Source organism: Puma concolor, chromosome E2 (assembly GCF_028749965.1).
Source record: "Puma concolor isolate L17-30 chromosome E2, mPumCon1.1.hap2, whole genome shotgun sequence".
NCBI lineage: Eukaryota > Metazoa > Chordata > Mammalia > Carnivora > Felidae > Puma > Puma concolor.
In genome coordinates, this window is record NC_141681.1 from 57,519,347 (window position 1) to 57,537,647 (window position 18,301).

Genomic DNA, 18,301 nt, shown 5'->3' on the forward strand with positions numbered 1-18,301 from the left:
AGAGAGAGACCAGGGAGAGAGCAGGGAGGGGGGAGGGAAGGAGGGATGGTGGGAGGCAGGGAGAAACCAAGCACCATCTGGGCTGTCAGCCCAGAACCCTATGTGGGGCTTGAACTCAGAAACCCTGAGATCATGCCCTGAGCCAAACCAAGAGTTGGACTCTTAACCAACTGAGTCACCCAGGCATCCTGAACTTTCTTTTTTTTTTTTTTTAATATTAATTTTTGAGAAACAGAGAACATGTGCCAGACGGACAGAGAGGCAAAGGATCCCAAATGGGTTCTTCACTGACAGCAGAGAGGCTGATGCAGGGCTCATTTTCAAACTGTCAGATCATAGCTTGAGCTCAGCACAGACGCTTAACCAACTGAGCCAACCGGGCAACCCAAGAAATGAACTTTTGAAGTGAAACAAAGAATGAGATTTCCTCATATTAGGGAGTTGCTTTATCACCTGATGTGATTACTGGGTCTGTATTTTGTATGAGTAAAATGAAAGCCACCTTAATCCTGGAGAGGATCAACCCAAAAACTTGTGATGTCTCCCTCTAGCGTTCCTGGGATTTCTGCACCTCACCTCAAGGTGCCCACCACTATCCTGACACACTTCACACAAGAAGCAAAACAGAAGTCAGAAATGCATTAGCGTACAGTTCCTCAGAAATACAGAGATTTCCGCAAGACCTCAAAGCAAATGGAGAACCAGTTAGATTATGGAGGACCTCACTGTGGATGTGAAGAACCCTCAGTGGAAGTGAAGGAGAATCCTTAGAGAATGGAAAGCATGGTATGTTGGAAAGCAGATGTCCCATGTGAGAGGAAGAGCCCTGAAACTGGCCTTTTCAACCTAATTTCCATTCAAGGAGAGCTGCTCAACCACATTCTGAGGTCCAGTTCCTCCTTCACGACTGGACCTCACCTCTGTCATCCGCTTCATTACCACCTACCTGGGTGTGTAGCTACTGTCTCCTTTCTCTTCACGGCCCAGACATCCTTCTTTTGTTCCAAAAAGATGACCAGGTCTGGCTTTGACACAACAAGACCTGTTTATTAGAAAAAAAAGAATGTGAGTGTGGTTGGGGATTCTAACTTCTGATCCACTATTGTGCTTAGTAGAGCAGAGAGGACATGATAGAATGCTAGAAAATGATTTCCCAAATGCTGTGGGCCAACATCCCCTTTAGAACACGCAGGATGAATTTTCCATGTTCAGATCTTGACCTCCACTTCCGAGTACTACCATGACAATAATGACTAGAAATCGGTATTTAAGACAAAAAAGATACCGTTTTATGCCACTTAGCCATTAGAATTGTCATTAATGTATAGAAATGATGATGTTACCCTAAGGAAGGGAAGGTAAAGCTGAAAAGGAAACACCATGAAGATTTTTCTGTACATCCACAAACCCCTACTTCTTTCCCTGACTGCAGGGATCTGAATCCCAGTCATGCAAAGAGGAAGATTCCAAGAGACAGTCTTCAAGGGAAGGAACAAATCCCTGAGTATGTTTGGGCAATGTGGAAGGAGTTATCCTCACCCAAGAAAAGGAGGTGTCCGTAGTTCTCTAACATCACATCCCTGTACAGTTCCCACTGACTGTGGTTCAGGCACCCCAACTCTTTCCGAGAAAATTCTATGGCCACATCCCTGAATGTCAGCAATCCCTGCAATAAAAAACACAGTTATCACGTGGCCACAGGCAGAGTTCATAATGCTAGGTCAAATGAAAGAGGCAGTTAATGTCACCAGCCGGACTCCAAGACCTGACTTTAATGCTTGTGCTTGTACCCACCGATCTTAGTTCCACACTGTACTTAACCTCTTTTTCTATCTTATCTTTTACTTCACAAAAAACTCCCCATGGGTATAGTCTCCTGTAGCGGAAACAGAAACCATCCAACAAAAGGTAATGACTGCCCTGAGGAAGAGCTTGGATGAGATCAGTTGGAGATTAACCCCTGACACACACCTAAGCAAATGCATAATAGACTAAACTACAGAGTGAGTACAGTTACCTTCATACATACATTATATTTTAAATCTTATGTGTGTGAGTGAGATAGAGCGTGCCCAAGTGGGGGTGGGACAGAGAGAGACAGAATCCCAACCAGGGTCCATGGTCAGAGTGGAGCCTGCTCTCAGGACTTTCATCCTGACCTGAGCCTAAATTAAGAGTAGGACGCTCAATGGACTCAGCCACCCAGGAGCTCCCTTTTACCTCAGTATAATACTAAAATCTCACCCAAGGAGGAGCACAAACCTCATTTCCTATGAAATATGCAGAGTATGTACACAACTGTTCTCTTAAGGCTTATGTGCAACCTTATACTCCACTTGGCATAAGATGATGGCCTCCCCTTTCTGAATATCCACGCTAAGCCTAAATGAAAGGACACCATTCCCCCTTCCTCCGTGAGTATCTGATTTGGAAGTTCCTCCCTGTGATTTCCTTGTTTCTTGTAAATCATTTTTGCTTTGCTCACATCCTCACCTGGTATAGTTTTTTTGTGATCCACTGAACTTCTGTTAGTTCAGTTAGATCAGGAGAACTGGTTCTGGCTTAGGTGAGGTTCCTGCTTGATGAGGTAAGATTATTTGTCACCCAGTATTATGCTCTAGTATATTCTTTACCTTGGAGGTAGGAACCTTTTAAATACTGTGTTTATTCAAGTAATTTGTAAAATGAAGGCATCACCACAGGCATATACATTTTGAATATTGTATTTACATCATACAGTACAAGTGCTATCTATTTCTTCAATGGAAAGTTCTGGGGAGTGACAAATGTACTTAGCATATTCTAATATGAATTAGAATTTCAGAACAGGACGGTGGGGATCTTTTTAAAATGCATATACTGCTCAGGAGTTCTAGGATGGGGTAGATGTCTGATTTCTAACAAGGCATTAGTCTATGGGCCAAGAGATACATACTTCAATAATGAAGAAGAACTCAAAGACAAGAACTTTTGGAGGACTTGGAACTGAATGGGATTCATAGCAATTACAGGTTCTACTAGAATAGCAAGAACGGCATTATTCTGGTTTCCAAGCATTTCCTGGTTAGTAGAGAGCATTCAGAGTTTTTCATAACTTATTGGAAAATAAATCATAGTCTAAGACAACAGACACATTATTCTTCTATTTCCATGCGAACATTTTTTCAAGCATCCAGTACGTGGTAGGGATCAGGTTTTAACCCAGGTCATCTGACCTGGAGTTGACCTAAAATGACATGTAAAATATACGGAGGGGCCCCTAACCAAATGATCATAGCAGGTGTCAAACCTGAAGAATGATGGAAAGAAGGCATGCACACAAAATTGATCACCTTTATATATTCCATGCTCACATCCATAAATATTCAAAGAAGTTGTATAGATATTAAACTAGAAAAGTATGCTGATGACTAGGAAACATTTTCAATGAAGGACACCTGGGTGGCTCAGGTGGTTACGTGTCCACCTCTTGAATTTGGCTCAGGTCATGATTTCACAGTTTACCAGTTACAAACCCCACCTCAGGCTCTGTGCTGACAGTGTGGAGCCGGCTAGGGATTCTCTCTCTCTGCCCCTGCCTCTCTCTTTCTCAAAAACAAACAAAACATTTTCAATGACATGAAACTCATAAAACTAATTGTAGATAATGGTGCTTAGGTCTTTTACTCCCACTATTACCCAAACACACATTAAGATACAAAGACAACAGTTATTTCTGACTCTAGTATGATGAGTGATACAATCAGAAAAAAATTCACCTGTAGCATAGAAAGCTAACATATAGTTGTATTATTTGGACATTCATCAAATAAAGGCTGGTTCCTACATTTTTCTTTAAGTTTACTTATATTGTAAAAGAGAACGTGGGTAAGCACGGTGTGAAAGGTGGAGAAGCAGAGACAGGGAGAGAACCCCAAGCTGTGACTCCAGTCTCCAGGCTGTGACTGAGCCACCTAAGTATCCCTGGTTATTACATTTTTACAGGGTCTCATGACCACGGGTACATGTCACCACTGCTTCATATTGAACTGAATGGTAAGCACCGGAGAAATCTTGCAGAAGCAGTTTTACACGTAGAAATTTAAAGAAACATTTGTGATTGAACACTCCGTGCACCTACCCTCCCCTTGAACATAGAAGCTTCATGCATCCAAAGTACAGTTCTTTCTGCCCATGGGTCCTGCCCTGTGCTACTTCAATAAACTATCTGGCACCACAGAGTATCTCAAGAGTTGTCTTGACCGTAGTACTCCATGATCTGCTAATATAGTTTTTATTTGAAAGCTTTTTCACATTTTATTTTTTAATTATTACTATTGAGAAAGAGAGACAGAGAGACAGAGAGAGACAGGGTGGAAGGGAGAGAGGGCAGAGACAGGGACAGAGAGAATACCAGAAGGGGCAGAGAGAGAGGGAGAGAGAAAGAGAGAGGCACATGGCTCCTGTTCACCTGATGCTGGGCTCCAGATCAGGATTGGTGAGATCATGAACTGAGTGGAAGTCTGACACTTAATGAAATGAGCCATGCACGTGCCCCTCATTGAAAGCTTCATTTCATTCATCATTTGTGCTCTGTTTTATTTCAGGATTTTAAGACACTCAAACATGGTAATTATGTGATTCTTCTTTCATTTTCTGAAATACACAGAAGTAAATAGAGTATGCATGTGTCATGACTATGTAGCAAAATAAAAAGCTACAGGATGAAGGTCTGACTCATTGAGAACCTTGACCCCCAGAGGTCATTACATCACAACAGTGAGGGTCTCATTGTCTGGTGGGGACTAATGTGATGTGGGCCAGGAGTCAATGTTCAAGGAAATAGTCTTGAGCCTTTTTGGTTAATGAGGCTGTTTGTGTAAAAGCACAGGGACAGGATCTGTGGGAAGAATGAGCTGCAGGGTGATTGAGAGGAGCTGTTGATTATATACTTTAAGTTGGGGGGGAATATAAGTTTCTACAGGGCTTTCATATGTTAAAGAAGACTTTCAGGACACGGAAATCTGTCTAGGGTAAAGCTAAGCTTGCTGTTTGCCTCTAGGAAAGCATCAACATTAAAGCAGTTGTGAATTCCTTGAGGAATATCTTCCTTGGCCAGTCTCGAGTATTTCTCTGGGGGTTGTAAGTTGTGAGAAATTTTAATTTTATCCACATTGCTTTTGCATTTGTCCTCCTCCTCAGAAACTACAAGGAAGGGGTGCCTGGATGGCTCAATTTTCTGACTTTTGAATTAGGCTTAGGTCAAGACCTTTTGATTTGTGAGTTCGAACCCCTTGTCCCACTCAGTGCTGACCCTGTGTCACCTACTTGGGACTTGGCTCTCTCTTGGCCACTCCCCTGCTCTCTCTCTCTCTCTCTCTCTCTGTCTCAAAATAAACTTAAAAACTTAAAAAAGAAAAAAAGCTTCAAGGTAAAAAAGATACAAGAAAAGAGAAACTAGGAGAAAGATATTTCCAGTTTAAATGTGATGGTGTCTGGAAATTGCTCAGGGAATCTGGCTGAAATCATTACAACTGAGAAGAAAAATATGAACATTACAGGGGAGGAATCTGGCAGAGAGCACAAACCCAAGTAATAGAAGATAACATCAGCTGTAAGGAAACAAATTGATATCAGTGTCCAAGGCACACCTCACGACACGGGATCGCCGGTGTGCTCTTGTGACCCCAAACAGTAAATCACAACATAAACAAGTTAAGGACAGAGTGGATTTATACAGACTTTACCACATATACTTGCCATGTCCTTGAATATCTAGGATACTTTAAAGTAGCTTTTCCACATCCTCAAGAGCAGGAACATTCTAAGTTATTCTGTACCTCATATCCATCTTGTGTATTTGTGCATTTTCATAATCCTCCTCTACCCGGGGGCAGAGAAAGCATTCAGATAAGACCTACATGGGAATGGTTTTCCTTGATTGCTATCCCAGGACCAGACCCCATCAGCAACAGGACACTTGGCCTCAACACCTTCCTCTCTGGATCTGTCACAAAAGGAATATTTTCAATACTTGTAGGAATTTAATTCAAAGTGACAATTGCTGTTGCCCTACTAGAAGCCAGGTTGGAGAAAAGGGAGAGAAGTCTCTGGGATATAGGGGAGGAGTGTTCTGAAGACATAACCTAGAATATCATTTCTGAAATGTTCAAAATTAGGTGAAAACCTGGGACGCCTGGGTGGCTCAGTTGGTTGAGCATCGACTGTGGCTCAGGTCATGGTCTCGCGGTCTGTGAGTTCGAGCCCCACATCCGGCTCTGTCCTCAGAGCCTGGAGCCTGTTCCGGATTCTGTGTCTCCCTCTCTCTCTGACCCTACCCTGTTCATGCTCTCTGTCTCTGTCTCAACAAAATAAACGTTGAAAAAAATTAAAGAAAAAGTTAGGTGAAAACCTAAAGCAGAACGATAAGAACTAAACAAATAAAACCATTGGTATTTACAATTTTTTCATTTAGAGAGAGAAAGAGAGAGAGAGAAAATGCATGCAAATGGAGGACAGGGACTCAGAGAGAGAGAGAAAATCTTAAGTAGGCCCAAGCTCAGAAGGAACCCTGATGCAGGGCTGGATAGCAGGTCCCTGGGATCAAGACCTGAGCCTAAATCAAGAGTCATATGCTCAGCTGAATGAACCACCCAGGTGCCCTGCAATTTCTACATGCATGGATTATCCTGAGAACAAGGTGGCAGGTCCTCTTACAATGGACTCAAGGCTTACCTGAGAATTGGCCATTTCTCCTTTCCTCTCCTCTTCAAGATTTTTCTCAGAAGATTTTTGTGGAGAAATCCCAGCTGAAGTGGGAGCAAATGCCTTTAAAGCCACCACTGCAACCTCTTCACCAGCAGCCTGGTCACCTGCAGGCAGGGCTTTGAAATGCAAAAAAGACCCAAGTTCATCATCATTTGTGTCAGGAGCTATTCAGAAACTATGGTGTCCCACCTGAAGACCAGCCTCTGAGTTTCCTGTCTCTGCTTTGGGGGGGGGGGGCTCCCCTCCCACAGAAGCCCACAAATTCTGCTTGAGCATAGGAACAGTGTGTTACATGGACCTGAACCTCCCCAACTCCTGTACAGGAGACCCTTGAGCCAAAGCCCGCACTCAACTCTGATAAATTAATGGGAAGCCTTTCTGCTTAACTCTGGCTTCCCTTAGCATTTTGTTAGGAAAAGATAGGGTTCCGTAGGGAGAAAGGGAACCATTAGGACCTGAGGCCCCTGGGTGGGTAAAACACATTTTGGAACAATGCTGGGAATGTCTGACTACCGCAAACCCCCTCAGGTGCAAGGTTCCTCATGAGAATGTGACAGACACCACCTATTCCTCTTCAGGAATTTGACTAACTACCTAACTAACAACCAGTAGTACATGATAAAGCTTAAAACCCACAAGGAGCAATGTGGTCTTAGACCACCCCTCCTGCAATGGAAATGAGCAAAGCACCTGGAGTTGTTGATCCACTAAGTGTAGGACTTGAGAAGGAACAAGGGGGAAGGGAAGAGGGAGGGACCAGAACCTTATGCCAGGAAGGCCCTTGCCTATTGTCACTGGTATTCACATTCCAATGCCCCCTCTCTGAAAAGAGAGCTTTCCTACTACTCTTCCTCTCTTATACTCTAATAAAGTTTTGCCTGTTGCTCATTTTGTGTCCACCTCTTTATTCTTTGAATCGGTGAGAAAACAAATCCCTGAATCCTGGGTATTGATGCACAAGTCCCATAAGAGAATCCCCTGGAGCACTTCACTAAAACACTTGTTTCCACCCACACCAGTTGAGGGAATCTGAGGGGGAGGGTAGCAGCAATGATTATTAATGCAAACTCCACACAGGATCCCTTTGGGAAGCATTTGGGAAGTGAGCAAGCAAAACACAGTAACCATGGGTATGGTTATTGTCCTGATTTCAATCCATGCCTTCTCCACTGATCAGAGTTTCTGTAAATTTACACATTCTCCTGCTTTCTGCTTCACAGAAGGGCACATGTTTACAAATGGAGCTTTCCCTGATACATGCAAATGAGCAAGTTTTGGTGTGATAGTGGGGTGGTCCAGAGCTGATGGCCAAGAAAGAATTCTTGAAGACATTTTCCATTGGTATGGAAGATCTTTTCCCACACCTGTGCTTTCAGTCTGAGTGTGTTCCTACAGCTGAAGTGAGTCTCTTGAAGGCAGCACGTATCCTTAATTTGTGTACTTCTTTCCTTTCAGCCAATGTATCTTTTGGTTGGAGAATTTAGTCCCTTTATATTTAAAGTAAGTATTGACACAGGTATGGATGGAGTTATTCTTGTCATTGTTTTCCATGTTTAGCTGTTGTAGAATTACTTGCCCCTTTCTTATCCATTTGGTCTTTTTCTTTGTGATTTGTTGATTTTCTAGAGTGGTGTACTTTGATTCCTTCCTCTTTATGTTTTGTGTATCTACTACAGGTTTTGCTTTGTGGTTACCAGGAGGCTTTAAGGAGACATCTTATAAAAATCTATTTTGTTAACACCTTAATTTTGCATAAAAGAACACTTTGAAACAGAAAAACATCAATGAGACAAAGTTTGTGACACTGGCCCACAACAGATACTCACCCTTCCTGACACTCCTTGGCAACACTGTGTGGAAACAGTTACCTCTCATCAGGAGGCAAACACAGGAGTGACCTCTATGTTCAGTGATCTGGCTTTTTTGCAGGTACCTGAGGGACTTATTTCTGTCATGAAGGATGTGGAAGCAGAGAGAATGAGGGCACCCGCTGGATGCACTGTGATGGCTGCTCAGACAACAGGTGAGCTTTTGTTTACACACTGGAGAGACTACAGAGCTGAGGACAACAGAGGAAGGTATCATGGGCTCTAAAGAAGTAACTATACTTCCGTAAACTGGGAAATTCCAAAAATTCAGACATTACCAAGTACTTGTGTTCTCCTGTACAAACAAGTTCATAAGCCTAAACCCAGAGTTTGTTTTCTTAAATTCACTAATCTCAACAAAAGACCACAAGGCCATAAAGAAATAGAAGAACTTGTTTCACTCACAGGAATGAAATAAATCTCCAAAACTGACCTTGAATTAATTAGGACGTATTAATGGTATGACCAAGAACTCAAGAAGAAAACATCATAAAGATGCCCATGGAGGAAGAAAAGAAAGCAGACAGGTAACTAAATGAGAGCAGAAAAACCATGCATGACCAAAATGTAAACCCAAAGAGGCAAAGTATAAGAAACGATCACCCGGGGCGCCTGGGTGGCTCAGTCGGTTAAGCGGCCGACTTCGGCTCAGGTCATGATCTCACACTCCGTGAGTTCGAGCCCCGCGTCGGGCTCTGTGCTGACAGCTCAGAGCCTGGAGCCTGTTTCAGATTCTGTGTCTCCCTCTCTCTGACCCTCCCCCATTCATGCTCTGTCTCTCTCTGTCTCAAAAATAAATAAACGTTAAAAAAAAAAAAATTTAAAAAAAAAAAAGAAACGATCACCCAGAATTTGGGAGCTCAAGTGGAGAATGTTTGAATTTAAAAATATACTAAGGAGTCAGCAACAGACTTGGTCAAGCAGATGAAAGAACTGGGCAACCTGGAGACCCCTTGTTTTAAATTACCTAAGAGGACCAAAGAAAAATGTGGAAAAGAACAAAGACTCGGGATACATGGGACACCTACAAGTGGACCAATGTGTACATTATGGGGACCCCATAAAGAGAGCAGAGTGAACGGGGGCAGCGAGTTTCCATGAAGAACTAAAGGCTTGTAGTTCCTCTGTATGGGGAAAGAAGAGACAAATTCACAAGCACAGTAAATTCACAGTAGGATAAGTATCAATGGTGGGAGATGGGTGAGGGACAGTTTGCTTGGTGGTGGCTATTAAGGAAAGCACTTGTTATGATGAGCACTGTATGCAAATGATGAGCCACTGAATGAATTATACTGAAATCCATATTGCACTGCATATTACCTAAATAAATTTAAATAAAAATTGAAGGAAAAAAGACAGGACATGAACACAGTTGTAATTAACTGACCAAAAATGACCAGTGAAAAGAGTATTTTGAAAAGCTTGACAAAGGCAACTTATCTTGTACAAGAGAGCTCCTACAAGATTCTTAGTGGGGTTCTCGGTAGATGTTATAGAAAGAAAAGCATTGAATGATGTATTCAAATACTGAAAGATCAAAAAATATCCACCAAGAATACCCTACCTGGCACAGCTATTTTCCATGTATGTAGAAATGAAGACTTTGCCAAGGCAAAACCCCTCTAAGTTTATCAGCAGATCTGTCCTACAAGAAATGTTTTTTTTTTTAACTTTTTAAAAAATGTTTTTATTTATTTTTGAGACAGAGAGAGGCAGAGCATGAGCAGGGGAGGGGGAGAGAGAGAGGGAGACACAGAATCCGAAGTAGGCTCCCGCCTCCATGCTGTCAGCACAGAGCCTGACGAGGGTCTCGAACTCACAGACTGTGAGATCATGACCTGAGCCGAAGCCGGACGCTCAACAGACTGAGCCACCCAGGCGCCCCTATAAGAAATGTTAAAGAAAGTCCTTCTAGGGGCACCTGGCTGCGTCGGTTTGTCAAGTATCCAACTTTGGCTCAAGTCATGTTCTCACGGTTCGTGACTTCGAGCCCTGTGTTACTATCTTGCTGACGACTTAGTGCCTGGAGCCTGCTTCAGATTCTGTCTCTGTGTCTCTCTCAAAATATAAATAAACGTTAAAAAAATTTTTTTTAAAGTCCTTGTTGAACTAAAGAGATTCTAAACAGTACCTGAAAACACATTGTAACCTAAAGCTCTCTGAGAAGTATAAATATTTACACAATTATAGAAATCTGTAGTGTTGTAACAAGGTGGACAAGTCACATTTATTTCTGCTACAGTCTTTTTCTTAAATCAAAGCATAAAAATCAAATCTAGGTAATATATGCAATATAAAAATACAATTTATGATGTCATCAATATAGAGTGGGAGCAGGTGCAGAGATGATAAGTAGAAGAGTTTTGTATAAAATTGACACTATCGGCTTAAAACAGTTTGTTAGGGGCACGAAGGTGGCTCATTCGGTTATGTGTACAATTCCTGATTTCAGTTAAGGCATGATCTCCCAGTTTGGGAATTCAAGTCCTGAGTTAAGGTTTGATTCAGTGGCTCATTCGGTTAAGTGTTGGACTTCAGCTCAGGTCATGATCTCGGGGTTCATGAGTTTGAGCCCCACATCGGGCTCTGTGCTGTCAGCTCAGAGCCTGGATCCTGCTTCAGATTCTCTGTCTCCCTCTCTCTCTGCCCCACCCCCACTCATATTCTCTCTCTTGCCTTCAAGAGTAAAATAAGACATAAAAAAAATTTAAAAAAAAAATGTGACCCTAAAACAAAATACAAAGGTAAAAGCAAAATCCCACCTAAATAATGCTGTGGAAAGTTCCATACAAGGAAGCACATTATTATGGAATGGCAAGACCAGACAAAATGTAACCCAAAAAATTCTACATAAAAATGATGAAGTATTTAACAGAGGCCCATGATAAATGTAGATATTTTTTAAAGCTTATTTTGAGAGAGAATGCTCTCCTAAAGCAGAGGAGAAACAGAGAAAGAGGGAGAAAGAAAGAATCCCAAGCAGGCTCCACGGTGTCAGCTCAGAGCCCAATGCAGCCCTCAGACTCATGAATCGTGAGATCATGACCAGAGCCCAGGCTCCCCTAGCTATAGCTCTAATTTTCAACTGTGACTGTGTACCCATGAAAAAGGAACATTTTCAATTACTGGCATGTCTTCACAGGCATTACAATTGTCAAGAATGTTCCTTAAAATCAACCATGGAAACCTCTAATGAAAACTTTTGTGAATTAAGCACTTAAGACATTAAACAATGTGTTATGTTAATAGTTACTTCCTATCACACAGATTTCAGGGTATAATCCATTGTTCATTTTTTTTAATGTTTATGTATCTTAGAGAGAGAGAGAGAGAGAGAGAGAGCGAGCACAAGCCAGGGAGACTTAGAGAGAGAGGCAGACACAGAATCCGAAGCAGGCTCCAGGCTGTGTGAGCTCTCAGCACAGAGCCAGACATGGGGCTCAAAGTCACAAACCCAAGATCATTTCCTAAGCTGAAGTTGAAGGCTTAACCAACTGAACTATGCAGGTCCCCTAACATCCATTCTTTAGAACTAAGCAAACAAAAACCTTTCATTTCTTTTTTGTGAATGTTTAAAAACTTTGAGAGAGAAAGGGAGACAGGGAGGGAGGGTGGGAGAGAGAGAGAGAAGGGAATTCCAAGCGGGCTCCACACTGGGTACAGAACTGGATTTAGGGCTTAAATTCAAACCATGAAGTCATGACCTGAGTTGAAATCAAGAGTCAGATGCTCAACCCTCTGAACCACCCAAGTGCCCCAAAACCTTTCATTTCTAAATAAACAAACACAATAAAAAATGTAAAATAGGCCAACAATCACTTTATAAAAAAAATCTTTGGTATTAAATTCAGATACATTCTGACGAAAGTAAAAAAATAATAATTGATTTTTTCTCACGTGAAATGACATTTATAATTAACTCTTTTTCTAAACATAGGACCTTTCCTAATTGTCTGCCTCACTTCTTATAAAGCAAATGCCCATGGTATATCACGATTTTGATATAATACATCATAAAGGAATCTCCTATATAACGACTCAGAGTGAAAACATATAACAAAGTCACAGGGACTTCATATTATACAAGATAAGTTCATAAAAGGATTCAATTAAGAAATAAAGTAACAATTGAGACTTTATTATAGGCTGTGAGTTTTCACTTCTAAATATCCTAGCTCCCCTATGGCATTAAGTTATATAGAATTATATGAAAATAATAGGTGCTTTACATTATTTCACCATTGAGGAATGCAAAACATTGAGTGGAAATTTCTTATTTTACTTAATACAAAGAAAATGAAAGTTTATTTAGACAGAGAGATAAAGAGCAGTGTGAAAGGGCAGAGAGAGAGAGAGAGCAGGGAGAGAGCAGGGAGAGGGGGAGAGAAGGAGGGATGGTGGGAGGGAGGGAGAAACCAAGCACCATCTGGGCTGTCAGCCCAGAACCCTATGTGGGGCTTGAACTCAGAAACCCTGAGATCATGCCCTGAGCCAAACCAAGAGTTGGACTCTTAACCAACTGAGTCACCCAGGCATCCTGAACTTTCGTTTTTTTTTTTTTTTTAATATTAAGTTTTGAGAAACAGAGAACATGTGCCAGACGGACAGAGAGGCAAAGGATCCCAAATGGGTTCTTCACTGACAGCAGAGAGGCTGATGCAGGGCTCAAATTCAAACTGTCAGATCATGGCTTGAGCTCAACACAGGCACTTAACCAACTGAGCCAACCAGGCAACTCAAGAAATGAACTTTTGAAGTGAAACAAAGAATGACATTTCCTCATATTAGGGAGTTGCTTTATCACCTGATGTGATTACTGGGTCTGTATTTTGTATGAGTAAAATGAAAGCCACCTTAATCCTGGAGAGGATCAACCCAAAAACTTGTGATGTCTCCCTCTAGCATTCCTGGGATTTCTGCACCTCATGTCAAGGTGCCCACCACTATCCTGACACACTTCACACAAGAAGCAAAACAGAAGTCAGAAATGCATTAGCGTACAGTTCCTCAGAAATACAGAGATTTCCGCAAGACCTCAAAGCAAATGGAGAACCTCAATGTGGATGTGAAGAACCCTCAGTGGAACTGAAGGAGAATCCTTAGAGAATGGAAAGCATGGTATGTTGGAAAGCAGATGTCCCATGTGAGAGGAAGAGCCCTGAAACTGGCCTTTTCAACCTAATTTCCATTCAAGGAGAGCTGCTCAACCACATTCTGAGGTCCAGTTCCTCCTTAACGACTGGACCTCACCTCTGTCATCTGCTTCAGTTCCACCTACCTGGGTGTGTAGTTACTGTCTCCTTTCTCTTCACAGCCCAGACATCCTTCTTTTGTTCCAAAAAGATGACCAGGTCTGGCTTTGACACAACAAGACCTGTTTATTAGAAAAAAAAAGAATGTGAGTGTGGTTGGGGATTCTAACTTCTGATCCACTATTGTGCTTAGTAGAGCAGAGAGGACATGATAGAATGCTAGAAAATGATTTCCCAAATGCTGTGGGCCAACATCCCCTTTAGAACACGCAGGATGAATTTTCCATGTTCAGATCTTGACCTCCACTTCCGAGTACTACCATGACAATAATGAGTAGAAATCGGTATTTAAGACAAAAAGATACCGTTTTATGCCACTTAGCCATTAGAATTGTCATTAATGTACAGGAATGATGATGTTACCCTAAGGAAGGGAAGGTAAAGCTGAAAAGGAAACACCATGAAGATTTTTCTGTACATCCACAAACCCCTACTTCTTTCCCTGACTGCAGGGATCTGAATCCCAGTCATGCAAAGAGGAAGATTCCAAGAGACAGTCTTCAAGGGAAGGAACAAATCCCTGAGTATGTTTGGGCAATGTGGAAGGAGTTATCCTCACCCAAGAAAAGGAGGTGTCCGTAGTTCTCTAACATCACATCCCTGTACAGTTCCCACTGACTGTGGTTCAGGCACCCCAACTCTTTCCGAGAAAATTCTATGGCCACATCCCTGAATGTCAGCAATCCCTGCAATAAAAAACACAGTTATCACGTGGCCACAGGCAGAGTTCATAATGCTAGGTCAAATGAAAGAGGCAGTTAATGTCACCAGCCGGACTCCAAGACCTGACTTTAATGCTTGTGCTTGTACCCACCGATCTTAGTTCCACACTGTACTTAACCTCTTTTTCTATCTTATCTTTTACTTCACAAAAAACTCCCCATGGGTATAGTCTCCTGTAGTGGAAACAGAAACCATCCAACAAAAGGTAATGACTGCCCTGAGGAAGAGCTTGGGTGAGAACAGTTGGAGATTAACCCCTGACGCACACCTAAGCAAACGCATAATAGACTAAACTACAGAGTGAGTACAGTTACCTTCATCTCACACATACATTTTATTTTAAACCTTATGTCTTTGAGTGAGATAGAGCGTGCCCAAGTGGGGGTGGGGCAGACAGAGACAGAATCCCAACCAGGGTCCATGGTCAGAGTGGAGCCTGCTCTCAGGACTTTCATCCTGACCTGAGCCTAAATTAAGAGTAGGACGCTCAATGGACTCAGCCACCCAGGAGCTCCCTTTTACCTCAGTATAATACTAAAATCTCACCCAAGGAGGAGCACAAACCTCATTTCCTATGAAATATGCAGAGTATGTACACAACTGTTCTCTTAAGGCTTATGTGCAACCTTATACTCCACTTGGCATAAGATGATGGCCTCCCCTTTCTGAATATCCACGCTAAGCCTAAATGAAAGGACACCATTCCCCCTTCCTCCGTGAGTATCTGATTTGGAAGTTCCTCCCTGTGATTTCCTTGTTTCTTGTAAATCATTTTTGCTTTGCTCACATCCTCACCTGGTATAGTTTTTTTGTGATCCACTGAACTTCTGTTAGTTCAGTTAGATCAGGAGAACTGGTTCTGGCTTAGGTGAGGTTCCTGCTTGATGAGGTAAGATTATTTGTCACCCAGTATTATGCTCTAGTATATTCTTTATCTTGGAGGTAGGAACCTTTATAAATACTGTGTTTATTCAAGTAATTTGTAAAATGAAGGCATCACCACAGGCATATACATTTTGAATATTGTATTTACATCATACAGTACAAGTGCTATCTATTTCTTCAATGGAAAGTTCTGGGGAGTGACAAATGTACTTAGCATATTCTAATATGAATTAGAATTTCAGAACAGGACGGTGGGGATCTTTTTAAAATGCATATACTGCTCAGGAGTTCTAGGATGGGGTAGATGTCTGATTTCTAACAAGGCATTAGTCTATGGGCCAAGAGATACATATTTCAATAACGAAGAAGAACTCAAAGACAAGAACTTTTGGAGGACTTGGAACTGAATGGGATTCATAGCAATTACAGGTTCTACTAGAATAGCAAGAACGGCATTATTCTGGTTTCCAAGCATTTCCTGGTTAGTAGAGAGCATTCAGAGTTTTTCATAACTTATTGGAAAATAAATCATAGTCTAAGACAACAGACACATTATTCTTCTATTTCCATGTGAACATTTTTTCAAGCATCCAGTACGTGGTAGGGATCAGGTTTTAACCCAGGTCATCTGACCTGGAGTTGACCTAAAATGACATGTAACATATACGGAGGGGCCCCTAACCAAATGATCATAGCAGGTGTCAAACCTGAAGAATGATGGAAAGAAGGCATGCACACAAAATTGATCACCTTTATATATTCCATGCTCACATCCATAAATATTCAAAGAAGTTGTATAGATATTAAACTAGAAAAGTATGCTGGTGACTAGGAAACATTTTCAATGAAGGACACCTGGGTGGCTCAGGTGGTTACGTGTCCACCTCTTGAATTTGGCTCAGGTCATGATTTCACAGTTCACCAGTACAAACCCCACCTCAGGCTCTGTACTGACAGTGTGGAGCCGGCTAGGGATTCTCTCTCTCTGCCCCTGCCTCTCTCTTCCTCAAAAACAAAACAAAACAAAACATTTTCAGTGACATGAAACTCATAAAACTAATTGTAGATAATGATGCTTAGGTCTTTTACTCACAATATCAACACAAACACACATTAAGATACAAAGACAACAGTTATTTCTGACTCTAGTATCATGAGGGATACAATCAGAAAAATTTTCACCTGTAGCACAGAAAGCTAACAAAGAGGGTATTATGTGGACATTCATCAAATAAAGGCTGGTTCCTACATTTTTCTTTCAGTTTACTTATATTGTGAAAGAGAGCGTGGGTAAGCACGGTGTGAAAAGTGGAGAAGCAGAGACAGGGGAGGACCCCAAGCTGTGACTCCAGGCTCCAGGCTGTGACTGAGCCACCTACGTATCCCTGGTTATTACATTTTTACAGGGTCTCATGACCACGGGTACATGTCACCACTGCTTCATATTGAACTGAATGGTAAGCACCGGAGAAATCTTGCAGAAGCAGTTTTACACGTAGAAATTTAAAGAAACATTTGTGATTGAACACTCCGTGCACCTACCCTCCCCTTGAACATAGAAGCTTCATGCATCCAAAGTACAGTTCTTTCTGCCCATGGGTCCTGCCCTGTGCTACTTCAATAAACTATCTGGCACCACAGAGTATCTCAAGAGTTGTCTTGACCGTAGTACTCCATGATCTGCTAATATAGTTTTTATTTGAAAGCTTTTTTACATTTTATTTTTTAATAAATTATTACTATTGAGAAAGAGAGACAGAGAGACAGAGAGAGACAGGGTGGAAGGGAGAGAGGGCAGAGACAGGGACAGAGAGAACACCAGGAGAGGCAGAGAGAGAGGGAGAGAGAAAGAGAGAGGCGCATGGTTCCTGTTCACCTGATGCTGGGCTCCAGCTCAGGACTGGTGAGATCATGACCTCAGTGGAAGTCTGACGCTTAATGAACTGAGCCATGCACGTGCCCCTCATTGAAAGCTTTATTTCATTCATCATTTGTGCTGTTTTATTTCAGGACTTTAAGACACTCAAACATGGTAATTCTTGGTACTATGTGATTCTTCTTTCTTTTTCTGAAATACACAGAAGTAAATAGAGTATGCGTGTGTCATGACTATTGAGCAAAACAAAAAGCTACAGGATGAAGGTCTGACTCATTGAGAACCTCAATGTAGAAGTCATTACATCACTACACAACAGTGAGGGTCTCATTGTCTGGTGGGGACTAATGTGATGTGGGCCAGGAGTCAATGTTCAAGGAAATAGTCTTGAGCCTTTTTGGTTAATGAGGCTGTTTGTGTAAAAGCACAGGGACAGGATCTGTGGGAAGAATGAGCTGCAGGGTGATTGAGAGGAGCTGTTGATTATATACTTTAAGTTGGGGGGGGGAATATAAGTTTCTACAGGGCTTTCATATGTTAAAGAAGACTTCCAGGACCCGGAAGTCTGTCTAGGGTAAAGCTAAACTTGCTGTTTGCCTCTAGGAAAGCATCAACATTAAAGCAGTTGTGAATTCCTTGAGGAATATCTTCCTCTGCCACTCTGGAGTATTTCTCTAGGGGTTGTAAGTTGTGAGAAATTTTAATTTTATCCACATTTCTTTTGCATTTGTCCTCCTCCTCAAACACTACAAGGAAGGGGTGCCTGGATGGCTCAATCAAGCTTCTGACTTTTGAATTAGGCTGAGGTCAAGACCTCTTGATTTGTGCCTTCGAGCCCTGTGTCCCACTCAGTGCTGGCTCTGTGTCACCTACTTGGGAAGTGGCTCTCT

At 41.9% G+C, this 18,301-nt stretch overlaps 1 protein-coding gene across 1 annotated transcript; it reads right to left on the reverse strand.

Moving 5' to 3' along the window:
- Positions 1 to 822: 822 nt before the first annotated feature.
- On the reverse strand, positions 823 to 8,338 carry LOC147573813 (KRAB domain-containing protein 5-like). Its single transcript, XM_086690866.1, has 4 exons — positions 8,320 to 8,338; positions 6,715 to 6,863; positions 1,540 to 1,666; positions 823 to 1,042 (listed from the first exon to the last, which is right to left on the reverse strand). Exons 1-4 carry the CDS (start codon positions 8,336 to 8,338, stop codon positions 936 to 938), a joined length of 402 nt encoding a protein of 133 aa, XP_086546992.1. The 3' UTR covers positions 823 to 935.
- Positions 8,339 to 18,301: the final 9,963 nt, after the last annotated feature.

Coding starts and splice junctions, on each gene's coding strand:
- LOC147573813 (XM_086690866.1), bottom strand. Junction 1,667..6,714: donor GAGAAATGGCCAATTCTCAG/GTAAGCCTTGAG, acceptor TTTTTATTGCAG/GGATTGCTGACATTCAGGGA. Junction 1,043..1,539: donor CGGACACCTCCTTTTCTTGG/GTGAGGATAACT, acceptor TCTAATAAACAG/GTCTTGTTGTGTCAAAGCCA.